General features: G+C 42.7%; 1 protein-coding gene across 1 annotated transcript in view; it reads right to left on the bottom strand.

Annotated features, from left to right (window-relative positions):
- The window catches only part of LOC134464436 (protein O-mannosyl-transferase TMTC1-like), a 106958-nt gene that overhangs the window by 30582 nt on the left and 51376 nt on the right, over positions 1 to 25000 (bottom strand). The window contains exons 5-8 of the mRNA XM_063217883.1: positions 21077 to 21158; positions 19758 to 19861; positions 12433 to 12622; positions 5500 to 5621 (exon numbers count right to left, since the gene is read on the bottom strand). Of these exons, the coding sequence (XP_063073953.1) occupies positions 5500 to 5621; positions 12433 to 12622; positions 19758 to 19861; positions 21077 to 21158 (498 nt within the window). The remainder of the gene's footprint in view (positions 1 to 5499; positions 5622 to 12432; positions 12623 to 19757; positions 19862 to 21076; positions 21159 to 25000) is intronic.

The following is a 25000-nucleotide window of genomic DNA, read 5'->3' as shown; positions in this document are numbered from 1 at the left end:
CCGTGTACGTGGCCTTATCTCTAAAAGGCTGTCTTTATTTTCAATACTTGCACTGAGGATGATCTGACTGTGATCGGAACATTTCCACACTTCAGTTACTTTAATTTATTTTCTAAATAGCCAATAAAAGTACACTACTGCATCAGCATTCAGGTGTGCGAGTTCCAGTCGTTTGCCCCTAAACTCTTTCCTTCCACATATATAGACCATATTTATGTTTCCCTTGCCTGCATTCTGTCTCCTTCTGTCCGTCTCAGTCACAGACTGAAGGATAAACAGCTCTCTCTCTCTTCCTCTAGCCATCTCTCTTTGTCTGTCTCGCTTGCTATCTCACCCTTCATTCTCTCTCTGCTCTCTCTCTAACCATCTCCCTCTCTGTCATTTGTTCCATCCCAACCCCCAACTGTCTGTCCTGTCCATATATATATATGGTAGAAGAGTGAGACAGAGAGAAGGTGGGAGAAGAGAGACAGAGGAAAAGAGAGCTACGGTGCAGGCGAAGGTAATGCCTTGGGCTACTGACGCTTTGCTCAATCTTTTGGACAAATTGGATTAATGAGGCCAGCAACCTCACAGTTGAAGAATTTAAGAGTGAAGCCTGCTCCAAGCTGAACAATGAAATTGGATTTATAAAAACGCGCAATTACAGGCTTTGAAGTGGACCGCTCAGACACAGGGGCTCAGGGTGGATGCTGTGTGTGTGTGTGTGTGTGTGTGTGTGTGTGTGTATGTGTGTGTGTGTGTGTGTGTGTGTGGGGGGGTGTCTGGTGTATGAGGATTTGCCAATTCACAGGCAGCATCAAGAGAGGCATTGAGCGATTGGTCATGCTGTAACGAGAGCACTTGATCAGGCCTTTGGTGCGGAGGGGTTGGGGGTTGGGGTGAGGGAATGAGGGCTATGGAGCGATTGGTCATGGCTGCCTTATAAGTGAAAGCACTTGATCAGTGGTATTCGGAGTGGAGGCAGGGAATGGAGGGTAGAACAGCTATGGAGTGATTGGTCATGCCTAAATGAAGCACTTGATCAGGCGTTCGATGGGGACCAATGAGAGCGGGTTGAAGAGACTCTTCGGACTGCAGTGTTTATTTGGCCTGCAGAAGAGAGAAGGTTGGCTGGAAAAGTCTCTCTTCAGTAGCCCCTTACTGCAGATGGGGTCGCCGGCGGGCCTATTCACTATTTGCTGAAAATACTCAACTACATCATAACAACATTGCTATGACATTACTGAGAGTGTTAAGTAACAGATTAAGACATAGCCAGTACAATTTTGGTGACAGTAAGGTTATAACATAGGCTCTGGGGTTCAGTCTCCCTCTCTGTCTCCCTCTCTGTCTCCCTCTCTGTCTCCCTCTCTGTCTCCCTCTCTGTCTCCCTCTCTGTCTCCCTCTCTGTCTCCCTCTCTGTCTCTCTCTCTCCCCCCCACTCTCCCCCCCTCTCTCTGCTCTGGCTGAACTGCTGGTGGGTAAAGAAAGTATTTTACAGTTCTGAGAGAGAAAGCCTGAACTTAATTCTTTATGTTTTCCTTAAATCATCATCATTAAACGTGTAAGAACTGATCTTTAAAGAACATGGCTCCTTCATAAATGTATATGAAATGCTGTGAAATGTGCCTATTCTCCCATGTAAATTCAATATTTAGTCAAAGAATGTTTGTCATTCTTCATTCTTCCAACAGTGGTGCAGTTTAGAATACAGAGGAAAGAGATCCTTCTTTGTGAATTTGTGTGATGCAGTTGTTACGTGATTGTTTCATTCATCATATATGTTGTTTCTGGACACCTCAGGTACTGCTCAAGCTGACTGGCATCTTTCCTCATTCAGTCATTTACATTAGCATTGTAAATGGAGAATCCCTAAAATAGAGTATACTACAGATCTCCCTTCAACTACGGCAGCACCCATGAGCAGGGAAGCCGACAGGGGGGACAAACGGGTCTCTTGTCCTGGGCACAGAGAGAGAGAGGGCCCAGAATTGTACTGGGTTTGGGGCCCTTTCAGATGTCTTTGTCCCAGGCCCAGGCAAAACTGTCAGTGGCCCTGCCCATGAGCAAGAGGTTTATCCCAGCAAGAGAACAAAGAAAATGTATGACGAGGAGTTACACAGAATGTGAGTAGAAATGCATGAAACTACATATATACTGCAAAAACAATCAGAATTTAATCAGCTGTACTGTAAGTAGGCTACTAATTAAAAGAATGTGAGCCCCTAAAGGTTCCATCCCATGTGCACCTAATGACACAGATCCTATATTAAATTTCTATATTCTATCATGCTCCATTTTAGTGTTGAGCATTGGCACTGCCCTCACGATTCGATTCGATTGTGATTCGGGAGGTTTCGATTCGATTCGATTCGATTCAATTTTACAATGCATTGCAATGCATTACATTTCAACTGAAAGCAAAGCAAATGTTTCATCAGTCATGATGAGGCAATACAAGTAGTCAGGTACTGAGCAACATTTTATTGGCTGTTTTCTGTATCCGTCTTGCCATTTTCAATGCTTTGAAGTGCTTTTATTTAATTTAACATTCATTTGCTCCCGAAATATCCATGGAAGTAATTGAAACTTTAAAAATTTGCCGCATCGATTATGGAACTTGCCGCATTGAATTGAATTGTCCATGCCCCGCATTGCATTGCATCGCCAAATCGATTATTGTTGACACCACTACTCCATTTCCTTTTCACACTGGGATATGGAGTTCTTAATACTTCCATTGCTTGATGAATGCTTTCTCAGATGTGTAGCGCAGCACAAGCAGTGAAGCACTTGTTTATATTGTATATAAATTGTACATTTTAGTGTACCTTTTAGGGCTGTCCCTAACGATTATTTTTCTCCCGATTAGTCTATCAACTATTTTTTTCGAATAGTCGATTATCAAACGATTTTTTTTTTTTTTTGGAAGGGAAAAACTGTGATATGCCACTTAACTTTGACCTGAAAAATAATAGACAAATAAAGCAGAGTGCACCTAGGGCCTATTAGGACAATGATTTCGAAAAAAGGGGACATTTAATAAATTAGTCACAGACTATAATACATAGGCCTACAGGCCTAATATAATATCTATTTGTTTCAGTTCAAATCAAGTAAGCTTATTAGCCTACATTTACTGATGTATAAAGAGGCCCAAGTTATACAGTATTAGGAAAGTGGAAACAAATATGGGCCACTAGGCCTATAGGTTAGGCGTTAGGGTAAAGGCTACCAGAGATTTTATGAGTAGCCTGCAAGGAAAGAACGTCAAGGCTATTCTGTCCATGTCATTCTGTTCACGCACCAAAACCCAGCTGGTCCCTATCCCCCTTCTGTAGCTAATATAGACCCAGTTAGTAATTGCAGCACGACATAATTATGAGTATTATTATATTATTAGAATAATATTACAATTTATTTAGACCTGCAGTCGGCACAAACAATATTGAATAGTGCGAGGTGAACTTCGTGCACCGTCCGTGGAGGAGAAGGGAAGAGACCTTTCTGAATCAGGCATGCATTCCTCTCACTCCTCCACATCTCACGCTGTTGGCCGGAATATGCACACTTCTGTTGTCTTCGTTTACTTTTTAACTTTGTATACAAGCTCTTCTACAAACACCCCGACCACTGTCAACCTAAAGGTGTTGAATATTGCGTCTATAACAGGCACATTACTAATCATTGCTTTATCTCCCTCCCTGTCGTTGCTATGCACGCCGCCAGCCTAGCGACAGTATAAAGCAGCGTGAAATATAACGCGAGTCTCGATCTGAAAAACTTTCACTTCCTCAATAAATATAGTATCCTACAGAAACACAGCCAAGTCTTGTGCCTTGTCTTTAGATGTCTTTGTCCGTTTATTGGGCTGATAAGTGGTGCCACTGTTACCTTCATCTTTGTTTGACACTGACACTCTCGGACGTGCAGCCCCTGTCATTTTCTCCACTTCTGTTTTCAGCACGTAGGCTACCTCACGGCTCGCGCAAATCACTTTTTTTCATTGGGCTGATAAGAGGTGCCACTGCACCTTCATATTCGTCTGACACTGACATCCTCGGACTTTCAGCCTCTGCCATTTTCTTCGCTTCTGTTTAGCAGGTCTACCTCGCGGCTCGCCTAAGTGACTTTTTTTAAAAGCGCAAATCACGTAAACGACGGTATGTTGAACATGCCGACTTATTTACGCAATCGACGTAATCGATTACGTCGAATAGTCGGGACAGCCCTAGTACCTTTAAATTAGGTGTTTAGAAATATAAGACTAATAATGAAGCATATATTTAAACATGGTGATTAATTAGTCTACAAGCCATAATAGCTACCTTTGGGGAAACTGTGAAATACTAGTTTTCAATATAAATGAATCATTTTGTATTGTTCTGTTTGTTTATTGCTCCAAGAAAGTACTGCATTTGTATGCAATTATAATTCAACGGCCAACCAGTAACTTTCACGTGATATGTAATAGGCCTACTGTATTTAAGACCTTGTGCCTAAAGTTAGACACACACGCACACACACACACACACACACACACACACACACACACACACACACACACACACACACACACACACACACACACACACACACACACACACACACACACACACACACACACACACACACACACACACACACACACACACACACACACACACACACACACGCAACCAGTCTAATGAGGCTGGATCGAACACAGCAGCAGAATGTAAGCAGCCCATGAGATATAACAAGATATAAACAGACAGTATATAAACAGAGTGTCTATCCAATCATCCAATTCCCAAAGACCCTGATGCCTAAATAGTATTGGAAATAACAAGACGTAAAGTCAGCTTGCGAGATTTTCTCTATCACCTAATTAGAGCGCAGAGATTGTAAATGTAACAAATAGCAATGGTTACTAGTGGCAACAACATCCTACACACAAGTTATTTTTAGATTTTTTTACTTGGCTGGTAGACTGATGGATGCACATCTTTACTTGTCAACACTTCTTCTTTCAGACATGCACTGCGACTCAAAGCAAAGCTTTTGCTGTGCCAGTACTGGGCAAGGACCCAAAGCAGAGCATATACTGCACACTGTCAAAATGAACTACACTGTTAGAGTTGAAAGCTATCTTAAACTACAGTAGATACTAATGTATCACATAACACATTTAAGAAATATAAATGAGAGAAATTAGGACTTTTAAGCAGTTTCACCCTAGGTGAGAGGTAAGCTGTTGTGTCTATGCAACATTGAGTTGTTGTTCTCACTATTGTTCATGTGAGCAGAGCCTTCTGTGACCATTGTAAATTAGTCACTGAAATAGATTTCGTACTGTAATCAAGCACCATGACATTCCCTGTTCATAAAGTTGGTGTCAGGGACGTCACATCTGCTGTGATTCACAGAACTATTCTAGTCTAATCAGAAAATCATGAAGAACCAAATAGTGAATAGTGAACCAAATAGGAATATTGGATTTTAGGCACATGTTGATACTGGAAAAACAGCACATACCTGGGCATGTAGAGGACTCTCTCGGCCACCACAAAGCCCACCCTGAAGAAGAGGTTGCTGGCAGGGATGAAGGGGAACATGAGGAAGAGGAGGCCCACCAGGAGCTCTCTGTTCTCCACTCTCTACAGGAGGGAAGACACACACAGACAAACACACACATTACATTACATTACACTTGGCTATCACTTTTATCTAAAGCAACATAGACTCATTTAGGCACAGTGTATTGGTTACATCCCTAAAAGCAAAATACAGTAAAAAATGTCATTGTTTCCAATCCTCAGAGAAATGTGGGGATATGGTAGGTGCCTTTCTCAAGGGCTCTTCAAGCAGAGAGTATACCGGAAGTCGAATATGAAATCTTTGCTTAAAGGGACATTGTGCAGGAAATGGTCAAAAAAGGTACTGCAACTATGCTGATCATTGAAACTGGGCTGCCTATTGCCAAATTTGATCTTTACATGAAAGTTTACTAAGTAATAAACACATATTTTCTAGTAAGATCTAAGTACAGTCATTTTTTGCAGCTAAAAATGGCTATTTTTGGAAATTCAGTAGGTTAGTGGTGCGCACATCCAAGACGCAGGTGCATGGCAAAAGGTCAGAATACTGTAAAAACAAAGAAGAATGTCCGCACACTGCTCCCGTGTTGCTTTTTTATTTTTTTCTCAAGTGAGCGCTTTCGAGCTAGTCGCTCTTCATCAGACTAGTCAGAGAGTCTGATAAATAGCGACTAGCTCGAAAGCGCTCACTTGAGAAAAAAATAAAAAAGCAATACGGGAGCCGTGTGCAGACATTCTTCTCTGTTTTTACAGTATTTTTGGAAATTCAAAATGGCGGACCATGGAGAAGATCAACCTTTTCATGTATGAAAAGTGCAATTTTACCAGTCATAATGAATACTTAGAATTTGATGGTGGTGGTCAGTATTCATGAAAAAGGTAACATTAGGGAATGGGCAGCATGAATTCTGGAAATAAATAACTAAAAATCTCACACAGTGTCCCTTTAAGTCATGGATGGTATGGGATTTGGGGTACGGTACGGAGTATTCCTCAGTACAACGTGGGCACTTCCCAAGGGCACTTCAGCCATGGGCGTTATGGGATTCAAGCCTGCAACCTTCTGATGACAAGACCAACTTGCTTGAGTCATCATTATGTAAACCATGCCTGCTCCTCACAATGCGTGTGTCTGTAGCCCCTTAATGCCCGCCGTACCTCCAGTGGCACGCTGTAATAGTTAACTACCATAGTACTACAATACTATGACATAAGAGAGGACCTTTAGTAATGCACTACGACTTGGTCATTGCCACACTGGTAACAGCAAATTTATAAAGCTGTGTCTTAATGGGTTAACACACATGTTGTGTAAAATCAGGGAAAAAAAGCCCATTGATTGCTGAAGAGATCATGCAGCGAGCTCCTATCCAACATCACAAGTTAAGCAGCTCCACAGCACAGCTCACAAACACAAGGCAGGGTTTTACTCAACATTTGCATTTTCCCTTGAACAGTTCTCACTGATGTATACCCCCTGCGATTACAGTATTTCTCAATTGGTTTTGTACTAGGGGTGGGCATAGATTAATTTTTTTAATCTAGATTAATCTCACTGTAATTATGAAATTAATCTAGATTAATCTAGATTAATCTATATCAAAATGGCTCATTCAGAATAGGCACGATAGCGAAATAATGCCGAAAAAAACCTTGGGGTTTCTTAAGACAGATCTTCATCTTCAAAAAATGGTCATGTTGATACTTGGAGATGAAAAATCACAGCAATATGTGTAAAGTGTGTCCAATATGTTAGGAAGCATTTACAGTTATAAGATAGGCCTACTGAAATTTCAAAATGAACAGCGCTATAAGTTGTAGAGGCAAATACAGATAAATCTATCAAACATTTAGGCTATTTAAACAATATTACCTCAACAATTCAGCATTTCTAATGGGCAGAGAGAGAGAGAGAGAGAGAGAGAGAGAGAGAGAGAGAGAGAGAGAGAGAGAGAGAGAGAGAGAGAGAGAGAGAGAGAGAGAGAGAGAGAGAGAGAGAGAGAGAGAGAATATGCCACTGACTGTTAAAAGGAGCAGCGGCTCCTTTAAGAGAGGGAGGAGCTCTGCGCGTAGTAGGCCAGAGATTTTTCTGAGTAGGCACAGCAGCCCTCAGCAGAGCCAGGCTACTGGATATGCCTATCTAGAACCTACAGCACTGGCACACGGCGATTTGACAGTTGTTCTCAGAGTTAGAATGCCAGATGAGTTACAACTCGACATGAATTCAGTTTGCAAAAAAAAAGTCAAGCGCGACAACCGCAAGCTTTATTACCGTCGGACATGAGAATATCTCACTGAATCGCAAAATGTGCGCGATTGCAACACAAACATTCAGCAAGAGTAGATATTGACAGTTTCAGTTTGACAATCTTCAAAATGCATAGGACTATCACACGGAATGTTTTGCAATTATAGCACAGGCAAGATTTCTGGAAGTTGTTTATGTAGGCTATTCCATGCAATGCGTGAGGAAATGTAGGCTATGTCGGGCTGGTAGCTACTCACACACAATAATGTCTCTCTATGCTTCACCTCAAACAATAACGTCTCTTTAGTCTACCACTTATGAAAAAGCACTCAAACAACAACTACCACGGCAGAGGGATTAATGTTTTCAGCATGCAAACACTTCATATTTAGTAGGTCTGCTGAAACAACAGGTGGAGAGAGGAGAAGCGACTGGAGCGCAGTCTAAAAGCGTCTGTCAATTAAACGCCAGAGAACGTTTTAACGCTATGGTGACGTGCATACCCAAACTCCAAACCTATATTTTGAGAATAGATTAACGTGCGATATTTTCTTTATCGCGCGACAAGAGTCTCACATTATCGCAGCACGTTAACGCCGATAACGGCCCACCACTATTTTGTACATTTCTCGAATCTCTCTCGCAATTTGCAAAACATAATTTTCATTCTCAAAACAGCTTTAACAAATGGCAAAACTCTGTGGATAACCTGCAAAACCGAGTCTCTTGCTCAAAACCCTTAGTTTGTCTTTCAAAACCAAGTTGTTGTGTCAATGAACGTATCAGCGTCAGCAGAATGGTTAGTCATTGTGTCATAGTGTATGGACAAGCTAGTGAAATCAATTTCTCATGTTGTCAATTGAATAGTACACTCTTGAGGATCTTTTCTGAAGCAAAATGTTGTTTAGATTGGATGGGAAATGTTGTAAATTTGGCTTTATATTACATTGATCCGCTAAGATTGAGATAGTTTCATGCATTCAGTGACAAAGCTTTTTGATTGATAATGTACGAAATCACTGAGAATTGTACACAGCCATGGCATGGTGGACGAGAGCATTTGCTATATGCCGAAAACAATGAGAAACTGATTTGACCATGTGCACAGGTAGCACCAGGAAGTCACAATTGAACAAAGACTTTTGAGAATCATTATTCTGTTGTGAGAAATCTACAAAACTAATTGAGAAAAACTGTAAAGTAGACACGGACTGTGTACAAAGATTTTCCCTTCATTAATTGTACACCCTGGCATTTTTTTCCAAGCAGTAAACACAACCCTCTTTCATCAATACGGTAATAATCACACATGAAGAGAAGAGAAGAGAAGAGAAGAGAAGAGAAGAGAAGAGAAGAGAAGAGAAGAGAAGAGAAGAGAAGAGAAGAGAAGAGAAGAGAAGAGAAGATAAGATAAGATAAGATAAGATAAGATAAGATAAGATAAGATAAGATAAGAGAAGAGAAGAGAAGAGAAGAGAAGAGAAGAGAAGAGAAGAGAAGAGGAGAGAAGAGAAGATAGAAAATAAGAGTTTTGACAAGAGAGAGAATTGACAAGGGATGGAAAATAAAGTGTGAAAGACACACTCTCTCTCTCAATCACACACACACACACACACACACACACACACACACACACACACACACACACACACACACACACACACACACACACACACACACACACACACACACACACACACACACACACACACACACACACACACACACACACACACACACACTACTGTAGTGATGTAAACAGTGGTTCATTCTCATACTATGAGTCATAATGAAAGTGTCATCTTCACTACAGGACTTGTGAATAGCTCGTTACGCTAATGAAAACTACCACACCACAATACAGTTGATTTAAGGACCATCTCCATCAAATCCTAATCAACTCCAACAGCTAGATGCTCACAAATAGACTAATACACACAGGCACACCGGGACACACATGTACGCACACGAGCAAATGCGATGGATGGTGGTCATGCCACAGGGGGTCATGCCATATCAAGCACTTAGTGCAGAAGTATGTAGGGCAGGGTGCTGATAGGCAGGGGCATTTGCGGCTCTCCATGCAGGTCGCTGATTAGGAAGCACAGGGAAGAGCACTAGAGCCCAATGAATGAATAACAATCACTTAACAACCCCCCCCCCCCCCCCCCCCAAAAAAAGGGGAAGCTGATAAGTAAGGGTTAACGTTCGGCGAGAAGGTCGCTACCGTGGAATAGCAGCACGACAGAGAGAATCTTTAGACCCCGATGCGGAGCGGAGGGATCTTGTTCTCTCTGAAGTGCTGCTATTCCACAAAGCGACCGACTCGCCGAACGTTAACCCGCTTATTATATGGATATACTTAAATGATTCACACATGGCGGGGACATTTCTTTATTTAATGTTAAGTTTATTATAATTTTTCATGTCAAAAGATTGTTGCTGCGCAAAACAAAACAGTGCCGTTGTGGAACACCGCTAGGCAACAGGTAGCCTAGACAACACTATCACAGCAGCTGATTAGAGTCTTGTTGAAAAGTCGCTTTAGCAGCGAAAAGTCTTGTTGCCATTGACAGCGGTCTGATATAGACCAACCCGTCCGTTATCTCAAATATCAGACGTGTGAACGTTGGGGAGCCCCATTGAAATGAATGGAGCATTCGACCGATGACGTCACACCATATAATAACAGTTAATAATTCACTGCAGGAAGACAAATGGTCCTTCTTTTTTGGGCTTTTTGGGCTCTCCTAAGTACCTCTTTCATTCATTTTTAAACTTATTTTCAATCTCTCTCTCTCTCTCTCTCTCTCTCTCTCTCTGTCATTATACTTAACATGCTTGAGAAAGAGGTATTTGCATGGCTAAATCATTAAAAAAAAATCTCTCTCACACACACAGACAAAAAGTCAATCACACACTTCAATGACTGTAGACAGCCATTTCACTTTGATGGCGCTGACCGTTTTGCTTCATGAATGTGGAGACAGTTCTCTGGAGAGCTCTCTGCCATGGTACTGATGTAGAATGCAGCATTGAACAGAGGAGCTGTGGCAGCACTGGCCCTGCTGTGCAGCATTTATGCCATTCTGCCATCTCTCAGCTACAGAATCAGAGGTAGTCTAGCACAGACGTGACTTTCAGCCGTGGCTGGTGATTGGACGATTGAGTCTCAGAAACCCAAGTGGAGGAGAGACAGGGAGTCAAGGGCAGAGAGTGAGACTCACGGAAGAGGAGAGACTTGTCATGAGGTGCTGGCTCGTATTCTGACACTGGTCTGTCAACCTCCAGCCTGGAACGCAACATAAATTATTCAGCCAATCGATATGAGATCCAAACAGTTTGGAGGAAGCTCTCTCTCTCTCTCTCTCTCTCTCTCTCGCTCTCTCTCTCTGAAGAAGGCACACAATAAAAGAACTCGGTGAACATGTAACCAATGACACACACACGTACAAACACGCGCACACCCACGGCTTCGAGTCACCATGGTGACAGGCTGTAAGTCAACCGGAACAGCGGTGAGAGGCTTACACAGTATTTTCATCCGGAGGTGATACTTCATACTTCATTTACACACCTTCACCTTCAACTTCACAAGATCTCCTCAGAGGTCTTAGTTACAGATTAAAATACACTGTACTCCCACCTGGGTGATATTACACACTCAGAAAAATGAACTCATTTGCAGTCAGGTCATTGGATTCACAATTGGCTATTTTTTCCCACAATGGTGCGTTACTCACCAAATCATTCACTTCATCAAGGAACTGTTATATTTTCTCTAACAATCACGAATCACTGTGGTTCCTCTTTGGTAATAAATAATTACCACACAGGGCAAGGCAGCTTGGCTTCCTTTATAGGATGTTCTTAAATTCACAGCTAAAGCCGTAAAATCCATTTCACTTTGTACATTTCGAGCTCTTGTGCGCATAACGAAGAACTGTTCCTGCTCTCACGTTACAGATACACAGACATGCTGTGTAAAATATGCATGCTCCGCTCAGTGATCATGGCCATGCATATTGTATGAATGTATGTTTAAACAGGCTTTGAATGCCTAATATGTGTTAAGTGTTCCTAGCAACCCAAGTTGTATATCTGTAGGCACAGCTGGTGTTTTTCCTATGGGATTTTGTATATTTGCTTAAACGTGTGTTTGTGTGTGTGTGTGTGTGTGTGTGTGTGTGTGTGTGTGTGTGTGTGTGTGTGTGTGTGTGTGTGTGTGTGTGTGTGTGTGTGTGTGTGTGTGTGTGTGTGTGTTTGTGTGTGTGTCTTGTGAAACTGACTGTGTGTGTGTGTGTGTGTGTGTGTGTGTGTGTGTGTGTGTGTGTGTGTGTGTGTGTGTGTGTGTGTGTGTGTGTGTGTGTGTGTGTGTGTGTGTGTGTAACTATGTGTGTATGTCGTGTACACAAAAGGTGTGCAAATATTTGCCAAATGATCTAGTCACAAGTTTTCCTTTGTTTAAGACAACATTTTTCCTTTATCTTACATGTTTCGACGGTGTAACTTCCATCTTCATCAGAGAGTCACAAGGATGTTGAATGTGTGACATGCTTTAAAATCAGCTGATGTTATGGAGATGTGCCCAAGGTTGTGAATTTGCTCAAATGGTTTACTCACTTCTAAGGACAGCACACAGTGCAGGCAGAGTGCCAGCAGCCCCAGTGCCAGCAGCAGGGAGGTGGCATTCCGTGTATCCCACGGCGACTCCACCAGGGGGATGCTGCCCACCTGCCAGTCGTAACACAACACGATGGGCGCCAGCAGCAACCAGGCGTTGAAGGCCAGCAGGTAACAGTAGGTCAGGAACCTGTAGGGGACGGGAGCCGTAATGTCAATAGCCACACAATGCATTTTATTTGCCCGTGTACCTTTTTTTTACTATACAAAATGGCTAGCCTGGTTTTACCAGACCATATTAATTACTTTGTAATTCATTTTCGGTCTGGATCCTCGATGCCCTGCTTGGAGTGGTTGGGTGGGAGGAGTGAGCTCAGCTCTGGTTTGAAATGAGTTGACGTTGATGACGTACGTTATCATGCGCCCCTTCGTTCGCTTATTGGCCGGCCGCCTGGAGGACGACTAAACTCTCCCCAGAGAAGCCTTATGAGAACATTTGTGAATTACGAAGTAATTCAAAATGAATGGTCTGACCTGTCGGGCTACAAAATGGCACAAACTAGAAGATGGTTGAATTTGATTCTCTAAGAGTCGAATCAACACTGAGATATTTACTGTGCATGTTTTCATCCATATTTATCTCAGCAAGGAGGTCATGTTCTCACTTAGATTTAAGATATTTAATGAAGAGATTCAAGAAATATTCACTTGGAAACATTTGAGATACATTATTAGGATGAATAAATATTAATTTGTCTCACAAACTACTACGGTATGACTGGGATTAAGATGAATGGAAATCTGATTTCTGATAGATTATTTTGAATAAGACATTTCAATCCACTACATTCGTAATCTTTTGCAGCTATCTGGGCACTTAATTAGGCGTGATATTTCACTAATTAACTCCTTTGAAGAGCTGATGTAGTGATTGGATGGAACAAGTTCTGCCTTAATGTCCACATTTAATGAATATGAACTTTCAGCCCAAATGTTCACATCTGTAGTCTTGTGGAGCCTGGAATCGTCGAGGCGCACACACACGCACGCACGCACACACGCACACACCTCTACACTCACCCTAGAGACATGGGATGATGAGAAGGGGAGAGCCAAAGGCAGGTGAGACAAATGAAACAGTGATTGATTGGCTAGTGGCTACTCGGGCAGACAGATCAGAATGGGACTTTGAGCACAACAGAATACATTTAACCAGCAGCTCTTTGGCTGAACTAATCCAAAAGAAATCACCTAGAATGGCAGCGTCATCAAGACACCTACTGGACCTGTGTGGGGGTAATACTAATATTTATCTTATACCCAGAACAACTTAATCTCTCCATACTGTAGTTTGTACATTATCTTTGCATTTAGGTTCATAGGGACAGGTGGCACACATAACAACATATCTGCCCTGCCATTTCTTTCTCTCTCTTTGTCTCCTTCACTCTATATTCTCTTCTATTCAAGAAGATTTGTGACTGTCCTTCACTGTACACTCAGTATCCACATTGCTTTGGGGGGGTTAGCTGGATGAGTTGGTTGGTTACTACACCAACAGTACATGCATGTGTATACATGGAAACCACTCTGTCACACACGCACACACGCACGCATGCACGCACACACGCAGATGTGCATTACACGGACAGATGAAAATACATTTGCTGAAACAGACACACGTGTGGGTGCATATCGGTACACACACATAGACACACAAACACCCTTAAGGGCATGGTGATCGGTAGCATCCATGTGAATATTAAAATGCTAACCATACAATCTTATACACACACACACACATGCACAAACATATTCTCCTCTTTCAAACAGAAATTGATCATGGTAGACACACACATTCATACCAACACAGAGTTTGTCCCATTTGACAAATTGATGAAATGCTGTTCTGGGACTTTGGATTTACGTAGATCCACTAAACCTAGCTGACATAATCCAACCTCATCAATTTTTCAGGCGACACTCTGGAAATTCGCAGTGAGATCACTTGCACCAGAAATCACATCTAGCCAAAAGATAATGTAAGTCCTTATTAGCATGCATCTGCATACTCCAACATTGTCAGTCTGATAGATTAATCTCACAAAGTCACAAAATCTGTGTATTTACGTCTAATAATAGCAAGGATAGACGCAGGTACCATATAGTAGTAGCAGCAGCAGTAGGAGTAGTTGTGGTAGTCGTATCAGCAATGGTGAAAGTAGTGTAGTAACAGTAGTAGTAGACCTACTAGTAATAACAATAATGGAAATAAGGGCTGTGTGTGTGTGTGTGTGTGTGTGTGTGTGTGTGTGTGTGTGTGTGTGTGTGTGTGTGTGTGTGTGTGTGTGTGTGTGTGTGTGTGTGTGTGTGTGTGTGTGTGTGTGTGTGTACATCTGCATGTTTGCATTTATTCATGTATGCATGCAGTATATGACTTGCACACATACAGGCTGTACTACAGTATATTGTGACCTATATATATCATGCAGGACGTATTCTCTTATAATCTTCCTGAAGGTTAGCCAAGCCCTTATCATTTGTTAGTCATGGACTAATCTTAATAGCCATCAGCAGAGATAAGACTACAGCAAACTGCATACAGTAAGCACCTGGCAACATCCTCTATCAAGTCCTCTACCAGGGTGCCTTGGCAACACATGGCGCTAATATCTGATCCTGGCACAGTGCTCTGGCCTGGCTCCAAGTGGGTACAGATGGGGACCACACTCAGTTTAGCTGACTCTAGTCAGACACTTGTACGGAAAATCGCACATAATGGGCCCAACACTGTCCTGAGAAGACCCTTAAGACCTTTATATAGATCCCTTCCAGTCTCCTGCTAGTATGTATGTATGTAGTATGCAAAAATGACAGAGTGACTTAGTGGTGACAGAGTGACTTAGTGGTGGTGGCGCTCCATCACACAGCACACTGCACACATGCAGCCAAGGTTGCTTTCCAGGCCGATTGGTCTGTTTAGGATGACCATCTGAGGTTTACAAATGTATTGGGAAGGCTTTTCAGTCGATGTGTGACCATAGAAATATTTATTTATATTACCACCATGTCCAAAAAGCAAACGCGTTTCGGCTAACAAGTGGTACCACGCACTGATGAAGGCTTGTTAGCCGAAACGCGTTTGCTTTTTGGACATGGTGGTAATATAAATAAATAATGAGACACAGTTTGTGAGTGCGGATTTTTCTTCCTTAAGTTGACGCTTTTTATCTCGCACCCAAAGACTTTCGTTTTTCCAAGAAGTTGAGCGCGTCCTGCCAATACTTGACCATAGAAATAGAAATGTGTGACCCTATGTACATAAAAGTTAGACAGGATTTTGTGCTTCCAGACATTTTTTGTTCGTGTTTGGGCGTCTATGTGCGTATGTGTCTTCTGTGTTTGTCTGTGTGTGTGTGTGCGTGCGTGTGTGTGCGAAGAGTATGTACGGTATGTCACAGACTGTGTATGCAGGGCTTGCATACAGAGTATGTGCACATACTTATCTCTCTTCCCTTGTGAGTGAACTGCCAATCAGATAATCCATTCCAATCCATTTCCCAACCCCGTAACCAGCCCTGGAATTTTGTGTAATTAAATCCTAGTGCTGCCATGTGTGGTGCTTATGAATAATGTATTGGTTTGCAGGGAATGTGCTGAGTGACATGATGAATGTTCATTAGCAACTCAAGATGAACAACACCGCAAGACCGCAAGATGAGAGTCAATCATATGAGCTCTCATGCAGTCTTAGCTCACGGCCACGTTAAGCACAGATACACAATTTCAGATACACACACTATGCCTGACAGCGCGCACACACGCCAAGGGGTGTAGGTTTGGTCCGAGCATGGATACACAGTTTCACACATATGATACACGCACGCACGCACGCATGCACGCACGCACACATGCACACACGTGCACACACACACACACACACACACACAGTCTCTTTTACTGCTTGTACCTCCCAGGTCACGCTTCCCCAAATTGTTTCCTCCTCAGTCATGACACACCTCTCCAAACGCTCTTACAGGAGAGCGGGACTTTCCATTTCACGCCTCAGCTTTCTCATTTAGGAGCAGACCACAGCAGAGCCGCCTACTCGACCTGGTGGGCTTGCAGCCTGCCGCACCGCTCATATTCACTACACTAGTGTAACAGCACTGGGGGAAAATACTTACAGGCTGTGGATTTATTTCCACAGCGGCTGTTCATTTTCCATTGACTCTTCTGGATAACAGAAACCCTTCCACTCCAACTCACCTCCCACGACCCACCAGCCAACCAGTCAGGGAAGCACACAAGAGGTATGGAGGAAGATGGCTTAGCCCCTCAGAGTGGAGGGGTGATGTGTTTCTAAAAACTCAAATTAAAATCAGGATAGATTTGAAGAGTCTACTACATACTCGACGTGTCCAGTCCCATTTATGATGCTGCAACCTGCACTGTAACACAATTCAGCTTTCAGCTCATATGGCTTGCAAAATACTGGAAGAGGCATGCACAGAGGGTTTCTAAGCGCCTAAGAAACTTGCCTTGGATATAAGCCCAGCTCCTCCTGGAAAATAACATGGCACTTTTTCCATAAACCTGCCCACTGAGCCACTACAAACAAACAAACAAACAAGCAAGCTGCAGAGACACAACCTGCTTGGTGGACATCAATAATTGATCTGTAACAAACTCAGCTCCTTGGCAGAGAGGAGGCGAATTTTCTTTTGGGGCTGGTGTCAGAGGCTATACAAAGGTTTACCGTTTACAAACATTTGCGCTGTGAGGAGTGAGCACATTTTTTGAGTGACAGCAGTTTCAAACAATCAGAGATTGTAGAGGGAACCCTAGCTGCGCATGCAGACAATGTTTACAAACGGGGAAATCAATGTATGGAGTAAATGGATTTTAGGGACATTATCTGCTGGTGCTGCCAGCCATCCAAGCAGCAAAGAAGAAGAAAGCTGAAGCTAATGGTGAATGGCTGAGGAGGTTGCAGGTCGCTAGGTGTGGCAAAGGATTCAGTAATGCAGTAAATGTGTAAAAATACAGCTTATTTGTCAGTTGTTGTGTAGCATTCATAGGTTCATTACCTCTGCCAAGGAGGTAATGTTTTTGGTCACGTTGGTTTGTCTGTTTGTCTGTTTGTCCGTTTGTCTGTCTGTCTGTCAGCAGGATAACTAAAAAAACTTGCGAACGGATTTGGCTGACACTTTGTGGAGTTGTTAGTAATGACATAAGGAACAAGTGATTCAATTCTGGTGGTGACCCGGAGCACAAACTAGAACCAGGGCCTTTTTAAAGATTCTTCGCCATCGCTGGCCTATATATCTAGATGCCCCTGGTGACCAGAAATTGAATTGCGGGGACTCCAAAAAGAAGGCAGAAAGACTTAGGGTGTAACATAGTCAAATGTTCTATCAAGCAGCTTCCTTGGCGGAGGTCTGCGCTCTCTGAGTGCTTCTAGTTTATTTTATTAACATTTTAGCATCTGGAAGAGAGCTTCCATCACAACAGAAATATTACCTACTCTCTCCTGAACAAAATGAACCAATGGCAAATTCAATTTTATTATTATCAAATAATCGATTGTGATGTATCGATGCAGTACAGTGCCCTCCATAATTATTGGCACCCCTGGTTGAGATGTGTTAAAAGCCTTAAAATAAATTCAGTGTTTATTGCAGAAGAATACTGTCACACTGAAAATTGTAGGAAAATGTAGCCTTCAACTCAAATGAATTGTAAGAAAATAAAAAAATCCCTGACTAAAAAATAATTATTTTTCATTAAATCACCTGTTCCACAATTATTGGCACCCTTAACAATTCCCAGGAAATAAATATAATTGAAGCATTTCTGTCATTTCTACAGTAGTTTACAACGTTTACCAGAGTATGTAGGAACATTTAATTAGTAATTCATCACTTCCTGTTTCCCTTGGGTATAAATATGACGTGACACCGAGGCCATTTCTCTTATCCACTCTTAAACATGGGAAAGACAAAGGAACACAGCATACAAGTGAGGCAGATGTGCGTCGACCTTCACAGGTCAGGCAGAGGCTACAAGAAGATTGCCACTCAACTGCAGCTGCCCATATCCACTGTGAGAGGAATAATTAAGAAGTTCAAAACAACTGGAACAGTGGTAAACAAGCCTGGACGAGGACCCAAGTTTATTTTGCCACCACGCACAGTGAGGAGGATGGTAAGAGAAATCAAAAGATCTCCAAAGCTCACTGTTACAGAATTACAACAAATGGTAGCATCCTGGGGTCACAAAGTCTCCAAATCAACCATCAGGCGCTGTCTACACGCCAACAAGCTGTTTGGGAGGCATGCACGGAGAAAACCTTTCCTCACTCACAATCATTAACGCAAGCGTCTGGAGTTCGCCAAGCGGTATTGGGGCTTCAACTGGGACCGTGTGCTTTGGTCAGATGAGACCAAGATTGAGCTTTTTGGTAACAAACACTCTAAGTGGGTCTGGCTTACCACGAAAGATGCGCATGCTGAAAAGCACCTCATACCCACTGTGAAGTATGGGGGTGGGTCAGTCATGCTGTGGGGCTGTTTCGCTTCCAAAGGCCCTGGGAACCTTGTTAGGGTGCATGGCATCATGAATGCTTTGAAATACCAGGACATGTTAAATAAAAATCTGTTGCCCTCTACCCAAAAGCTGAAGCTGGGTCGTCACTGGGTCTTTCAGCAAGACAATGACCCTAAACATATGGCCAAATCTACACAGAAATGGTTCACCATACACGAAATCAAGCTCCTCCCATGGCCATCTCAGTCCCCTGACCTCAACCCCATTGAGAACCTGTGGGGTGAGCTGAAGAGGAGAGTACAGAGGAGAGGACCCAGGTCTCTGGATGATTTAGAGAGATTCTGCAAAGAGGAATGACTGAAGATCCCTCTTTCTGTCTTTTCCCATCTTGTGAAACATTATAGGAGAAGATTAGGTGCTGTTTTGTTGGCAAAAGGGGGTTGTACAAAATATTAACACCAGGGGTGCTAATAATTGTGACACACATTATTTGATGTCAAATAATTATTTCTTTATGTGGGATTTTTTCCCCACTGAATAAATGCACTTGTATTGAAGGTTGGATTTTTCTCTTTTTTTCCATTAAGGTCCCATATTATTTAGAAAAAAAATGAAATAATTGGAAGCTAAAAAACACATCTCAACCAGGGGTGCCAATAATTATGGAGGGCACTGTATATCGTGAAAATAAGTATCGCGTTGCATCATCAGGGCGATTATTTGCGCACCCCTATAGGTCGTAGGTCATAGACGGAGAGTATAGATGAGGTCATTACCTGGTGAGGAGGTGCGGGGAGAAGGAGGCGGGATTGTCCTGCTCTGAGAAGAGGGGCATGGAGCCTCCCATCAGCCACAGCCTCACACACATGATGAACACCACCTGCAGGTCAGAAGACACCAGTTAGGATATCACACATATCAGTGGACAACAGTCAACACATCACACATATCTTTCTTGGTGCTCACAGTCTGGGACTGTATTCAGTTTGGAGTAAGCTGATCCACTTCAAAGGAGACTGGGCCAAAGACGACTGGAGCACTCAGGATACGTTTTTTTTTGTTTTTTTATTGTGGTGCGAGCATGACTAACGTTTCGACGCAGTGCGTCTTCATCAGAGTCAAAAAAACCTGACTCTGATGAAGACGCACTGCGTCGAAACGTTAGTCATGCTCGCACCACAATAAAAAAACCCAGAAAAACGTATCCTGAGTGCTCCAGTCGTCTTTGGTCCGCATCACACATATCAGTGGACACCAGTCAGGACATCACACATACTGTATCAGTGGACAACAGTCAAGACATCACACATATCAGTGGACAACAGTCAAGATATCAAACATATCAGTGGACAACAGTCAAGACATCACACATATCAGTGGACAACAGTCAAGACATCAGTGGACAACAGCCAAGACATCACACATTACAGGACACCAGTCAAGACATCAAACATATCAGTGGACAACAGTCAAGACATCACACATTACAGGACAGACACCAGTCAGCATAACACACACATCACGCAAATATTGTTGTGCATCAATGTTGCAACCTTGCAACCGTGAGAAGAGCACTAGTGGCTCAATCCAAGGGCTTGGATTGAGTTTACTCACTTTCTTCGCTCTTTCCTTATCTTTCTTTCTCTTGTAGCCGGACCAGCAGCCTAACTGCAGCACACAGTAGCACACTCTCTGATTCAATTAAAGATAACCACACCAACGCAGACTGTGAGAAAAGACTAATCAGGGTTGAGAGGTGTCTTGGAGGCACATTACGTAGCTTTTAGCTCCTTTGCTGTGAACGACCTATATTCCTAATTTCCCCAGAGGGGTTCATAGCAGCCCATGCCCATCAACCACTTAAATGGATGAAATTGGCCCCTGATTGAATGTGATAGGGTAGGTCTTCCCTTCTCTGTGTGTGTGTGTGTGTGTGTGTGTGTGTGTGTGTGTGTGTGTGTGTGTGTGTGTGTGTGTGTGTGTGTGTGTGTGTGTGTGTGTGTGTGTGTGTGTGTGTGTGTGTGTGTGTGTGTGTGTGTGTGTGTGTGTGTGTGTGTGTGTGTGTGTGTGTGTACTAGAGAGTGTGAACACTTACATGGAGAGAGATGAAACAGGCACGCTTGATGAAAGGAGTACAGAGGCGCAGCAGATCCTTCAGCCCCGAACAGGAGAGATGCCTGACACATGGAACAAAAGGAGGAAAAGAATGGGAGAGGGAATTGGCCAATTAGACGGAGACGTATCAAACGCAAACCAAGCAATCAATCAGACAACAACAAAACAGCAGCCTGGCCTCCAGCCAGCGCCGCTCACAATGCTAATGTCATTTAAGCAGCCCGTAAACCTGTATGGATTGAACTGCGCCTGTGTTAAGTGATTTGTGTGGGAAAAGGGGAAAACAATTCACAACATTAAGAAAGCAACACACACACAACACACATTCAACACACACACATACACACACACACACAAAGTGAAAGAGTGAAAAAGAAAAAGAAAGAAGAGTGAAAAAAGAAAGAAAAGAAAAAGACAAAGAGAGAAAGTGTGAAAGAGCGAAAGAGCGAAAGAGCGAAAGAAAGAAAGAAAGAAAGAAAGAAAGAAAGAAAGAAAGAAAGAAAGAAAGAAAGAAATTAAATTGCTGTTGGTTGGTGGTGGAGAGAGCTCAGTGGGGTTCCTCTGGGGAGCAGGGAGGGAGAAGACAGACAATGAAGAGAAATTGAGAGGAAGATTCAAAACTGATTGGAGGAAGTAGCTCTTGTATAAGCACACAAACCACAAAGCAATGCACAAAGGAAATATCCGGAGCAATTTTCACATGCACAAGCCACACAGAAACACTGACACAAAGACACACACACACAAACATAGCCCCTATATTGCATAACCCCCCCCCAAAAAAAGGGCTTGGTATCCTGTGCAGTATATACACATAGTAGTTTTCTTACACACAAGTAAAATTTTTTATTACATACTGTTAGTAGTGTATCGATATATTTTACTAGTTCGTAATGCTTAGTCAAGTTTCTCAGATTTGAATGTTCATTTCCGTTCTAAACATTGCTACTGTTATGCCCTCCAGCGGAATGAACTGAAGCAAGAAGTTATAACAGAACTTAGCTGCAGCTTCCCACACAATCTGATGTGAATGCCCAAACTGTTGTCAAGATTTAGTCTTGGGACCAACCACCATGAAACAACAACAACCCTTCCTGCTCCCCAACTGCCCTGTGGCAGAACAGTTCACTTGTGTGGAGCTGTGGAAGAAGTTGGAGGAGTGCATGTAGCGTGTAGGCCATGGGTATAGCCATAGAGATGGGTCAGCATCCTCACAAACTACCGGTAGCCTAACAAGTGAGTAAAATGCTCCTTTTCACCATACAGGAAACCAAAGGGCAAAGTTCAAATCTGTCACTGCAAAATGTCATCAATAATGGCTGTTTCCCCAAATGCCCTAGTTAATCCAATTGAAAGTATTACACTGGAGCATGATTAAAATTCCCTGCATTTGTACTGCTTCCCGGCATGTGGTTGAGACCCCCACGAAGCTCTTGAGAGGTGCACCTGGAGACATATTTTTCTTACTAAGTTATGCCAGACTTCTCTGACAGAAGGCTCTAAACAAGAAAGTTGAAAGAAACAAGAAGAGCATAGAAAGATCAAGTACTACAGGATTCTCAGAGAAAAGACTGCACCCAGGAAGGAGATGAGAGCAGAAGCTTGATTGAGGAGAAGCAGCCTATATATTCGAATGACTCATTACCAAACTCCATGGGGATAAGAAAAAAGAGCCACTGACACAGTAGCAATTTGAAATGAAAGAGTGAGCATCTTAATGATCTTAACAAATGAGTTCATTAATTCTCCTCACACAGTTTTCAAAGACAGCCACAGAGAATATCTTGCCTCCAAGTTCACAGCAAGGGCAATACAATAGGAGTGCCAAGAGGACAGGGATGCATTTCTCGAAAGTGTAGTTGTTAGCAGTTAGCAACTTGGGTAGTTGCCAATGGGAGATTGCATTGGAAACAGCAAAGTAGCTAAAGTAGTTGGCAACTGTGGTTTCGAGAAATGCACCCCAGGAAAGTCAGCAGCAAGTCCCCAGAGGAGGGACACTGCTGTCAATATATCTGGACTAAGGAGGATTACGGTTGGCTGTGAAGATTTTCATTTATCCGTTCCATGCAATCTTAAGAGTTTGGTTAGTTTTGAGAGATGTTCCTCATCTGATGAGCTTTATTCTCGTTCTATTCTTATTATGTCATTGTGTTATACTTTTTTTTTAGTATTTATATGCATTTGACAAATAAAACTCAACGCAGTCCTTGTAATGTACTTGAGCTAAAGCTCCAATGCTCTCTCTCTCTCTCTCTCTCTCTCTCTCTCTCTCTCTCTCTCTCTCTCTCTCTCTCTCTCTCTCTCTCTCTCTCTCTCTCTCGGCACCCCAACGGAATGGAAGAGGAAGTCACACCTCTCTAGTAGCTACACTTCTCTAAGATGAATTAGGGTTGAGAGAGTAATAGGCCTGCAATGTATTCCTTATTTCTGTATTATATAATCATGTGAAATATATTATAACAATATAAAATATTAAAATAAGTGTGTAAGTAAGAAAAGAGATGGGCAGATGAAGACCAGACAAGTGGACATGAAATAAAACCAGCAGAAGAGACAGGCTACTGAATAAACAGCAGGACAGGTGCAGCAAGTCAAGGTGGAGCAGTGAGCAATGAGATGACATGGGTGGAACCATGAGATTCCATTTGGACCAGAACTAGAACCAGAGACGTTCTTAATGCAGAATAGAGAATCTTTGCTAGAACTACATGGTTAACAGCAGGTGTTGCCAAACAGACTGAAACCAAACTTGCACTCAATAGTTTCATCTTCCCTAAATCACCGTAAAACCTCTGCGTTGCATTGCATGCTACCTGTGTTCCCTTCATTAAATCACACACTTAGAAAAGCTCATTAATTCAACTGTAAGTGTCGAGCCATTTTGTCTGCTTTTCTGTTTGATCTATACTGTACTCTAAGACACATTCAAGAGCGACGGCGGAAGATGGTGGAGGCAGCAGCAGAACAGAGAGGGAGAGGAGGAGGACATGAAGGAGGAGGGAGGATGGTGTGTTTGCATGGAGGGAGTGGAGGGAAAGGAAGGATAGAGGGACAGAGGAAGGGTAGAATGGTGTTGGTTGAGAGAGAGAGACGTTCACACTGCACTAGCTGCATTGCAAGTGCGGAGCACAGGGGACTTATCACGACCTTCAGAGACTCTGTGGATCTGAGACTGTCAGAGGAGAGGGATTTCAAATAAGTCTTCAAAAACACTATTGTTCACACAAAGACACAAAGACACACACACACACAAAGACACACAAAGACACACACACACACACACACACACACACACACACACACACACACACACACACACACACACACACACACACACACACACACACACACACACACACACACACACACACACACACACGCACACGCACACATAGAGTTTGCAGCCCAAGTGCATCTTCTCTCTGCAGGTCTGCCATTTACACAGCAGCTCTATTAATGCCCCATGACAAGTGTGACAAGGCTTTTAGTAGCAAGTGAATGCGAGAAATAGGAGAGAGGAGAGGGGGATGGAGTGAGGGAGGGAGAAGGAAGAGAGGAGGAGAGAGAACCAGGGCAGAGAGAGAAAGAGAGAGATGAGGGCATAATGAGGGGGAGAAGAGAGGAGAGAGGGATGGAAGTGAGTGCTGCCGTCACTACTGATTAATCTCACAACAGATGAGTGTCATCTTCCCTCTGTGCCCACCACTATTGGAATGTGTAACATGTGTGTCTATTAGGGGTGTGCAAAAAAATCGTCATGCCACTGCATCGCAATACTTATTTTCACGATATAATGCATTGATTCATAACAAGGTATCACGATACTTATTTTCAAGATATACTGCATCTATCAAAATAATAAAATTCTTGTACATTTGTACATACATGAGATGTTGCTTTATTT

The sequence above is a fragment of the Engraulis encrasicolus genome, chromosome 15, assembly GCF_034702125.1.
Source record: "Engraulis encrasicolus isolate BLACKSEA-1 chromosome 15, IST_EnEncr_1.0, whole genome shotgun sequence".
Taxonomy (NCBI): Eukaryota; Metazoa; Chordata; class Actinopteri; order Clupeiformes; family Engraulidae; genus Engraulis; species Engraulis encrasicolus.
This window is presented reverse-complemented; position numbering and strand designations above follow the sequence as displayed.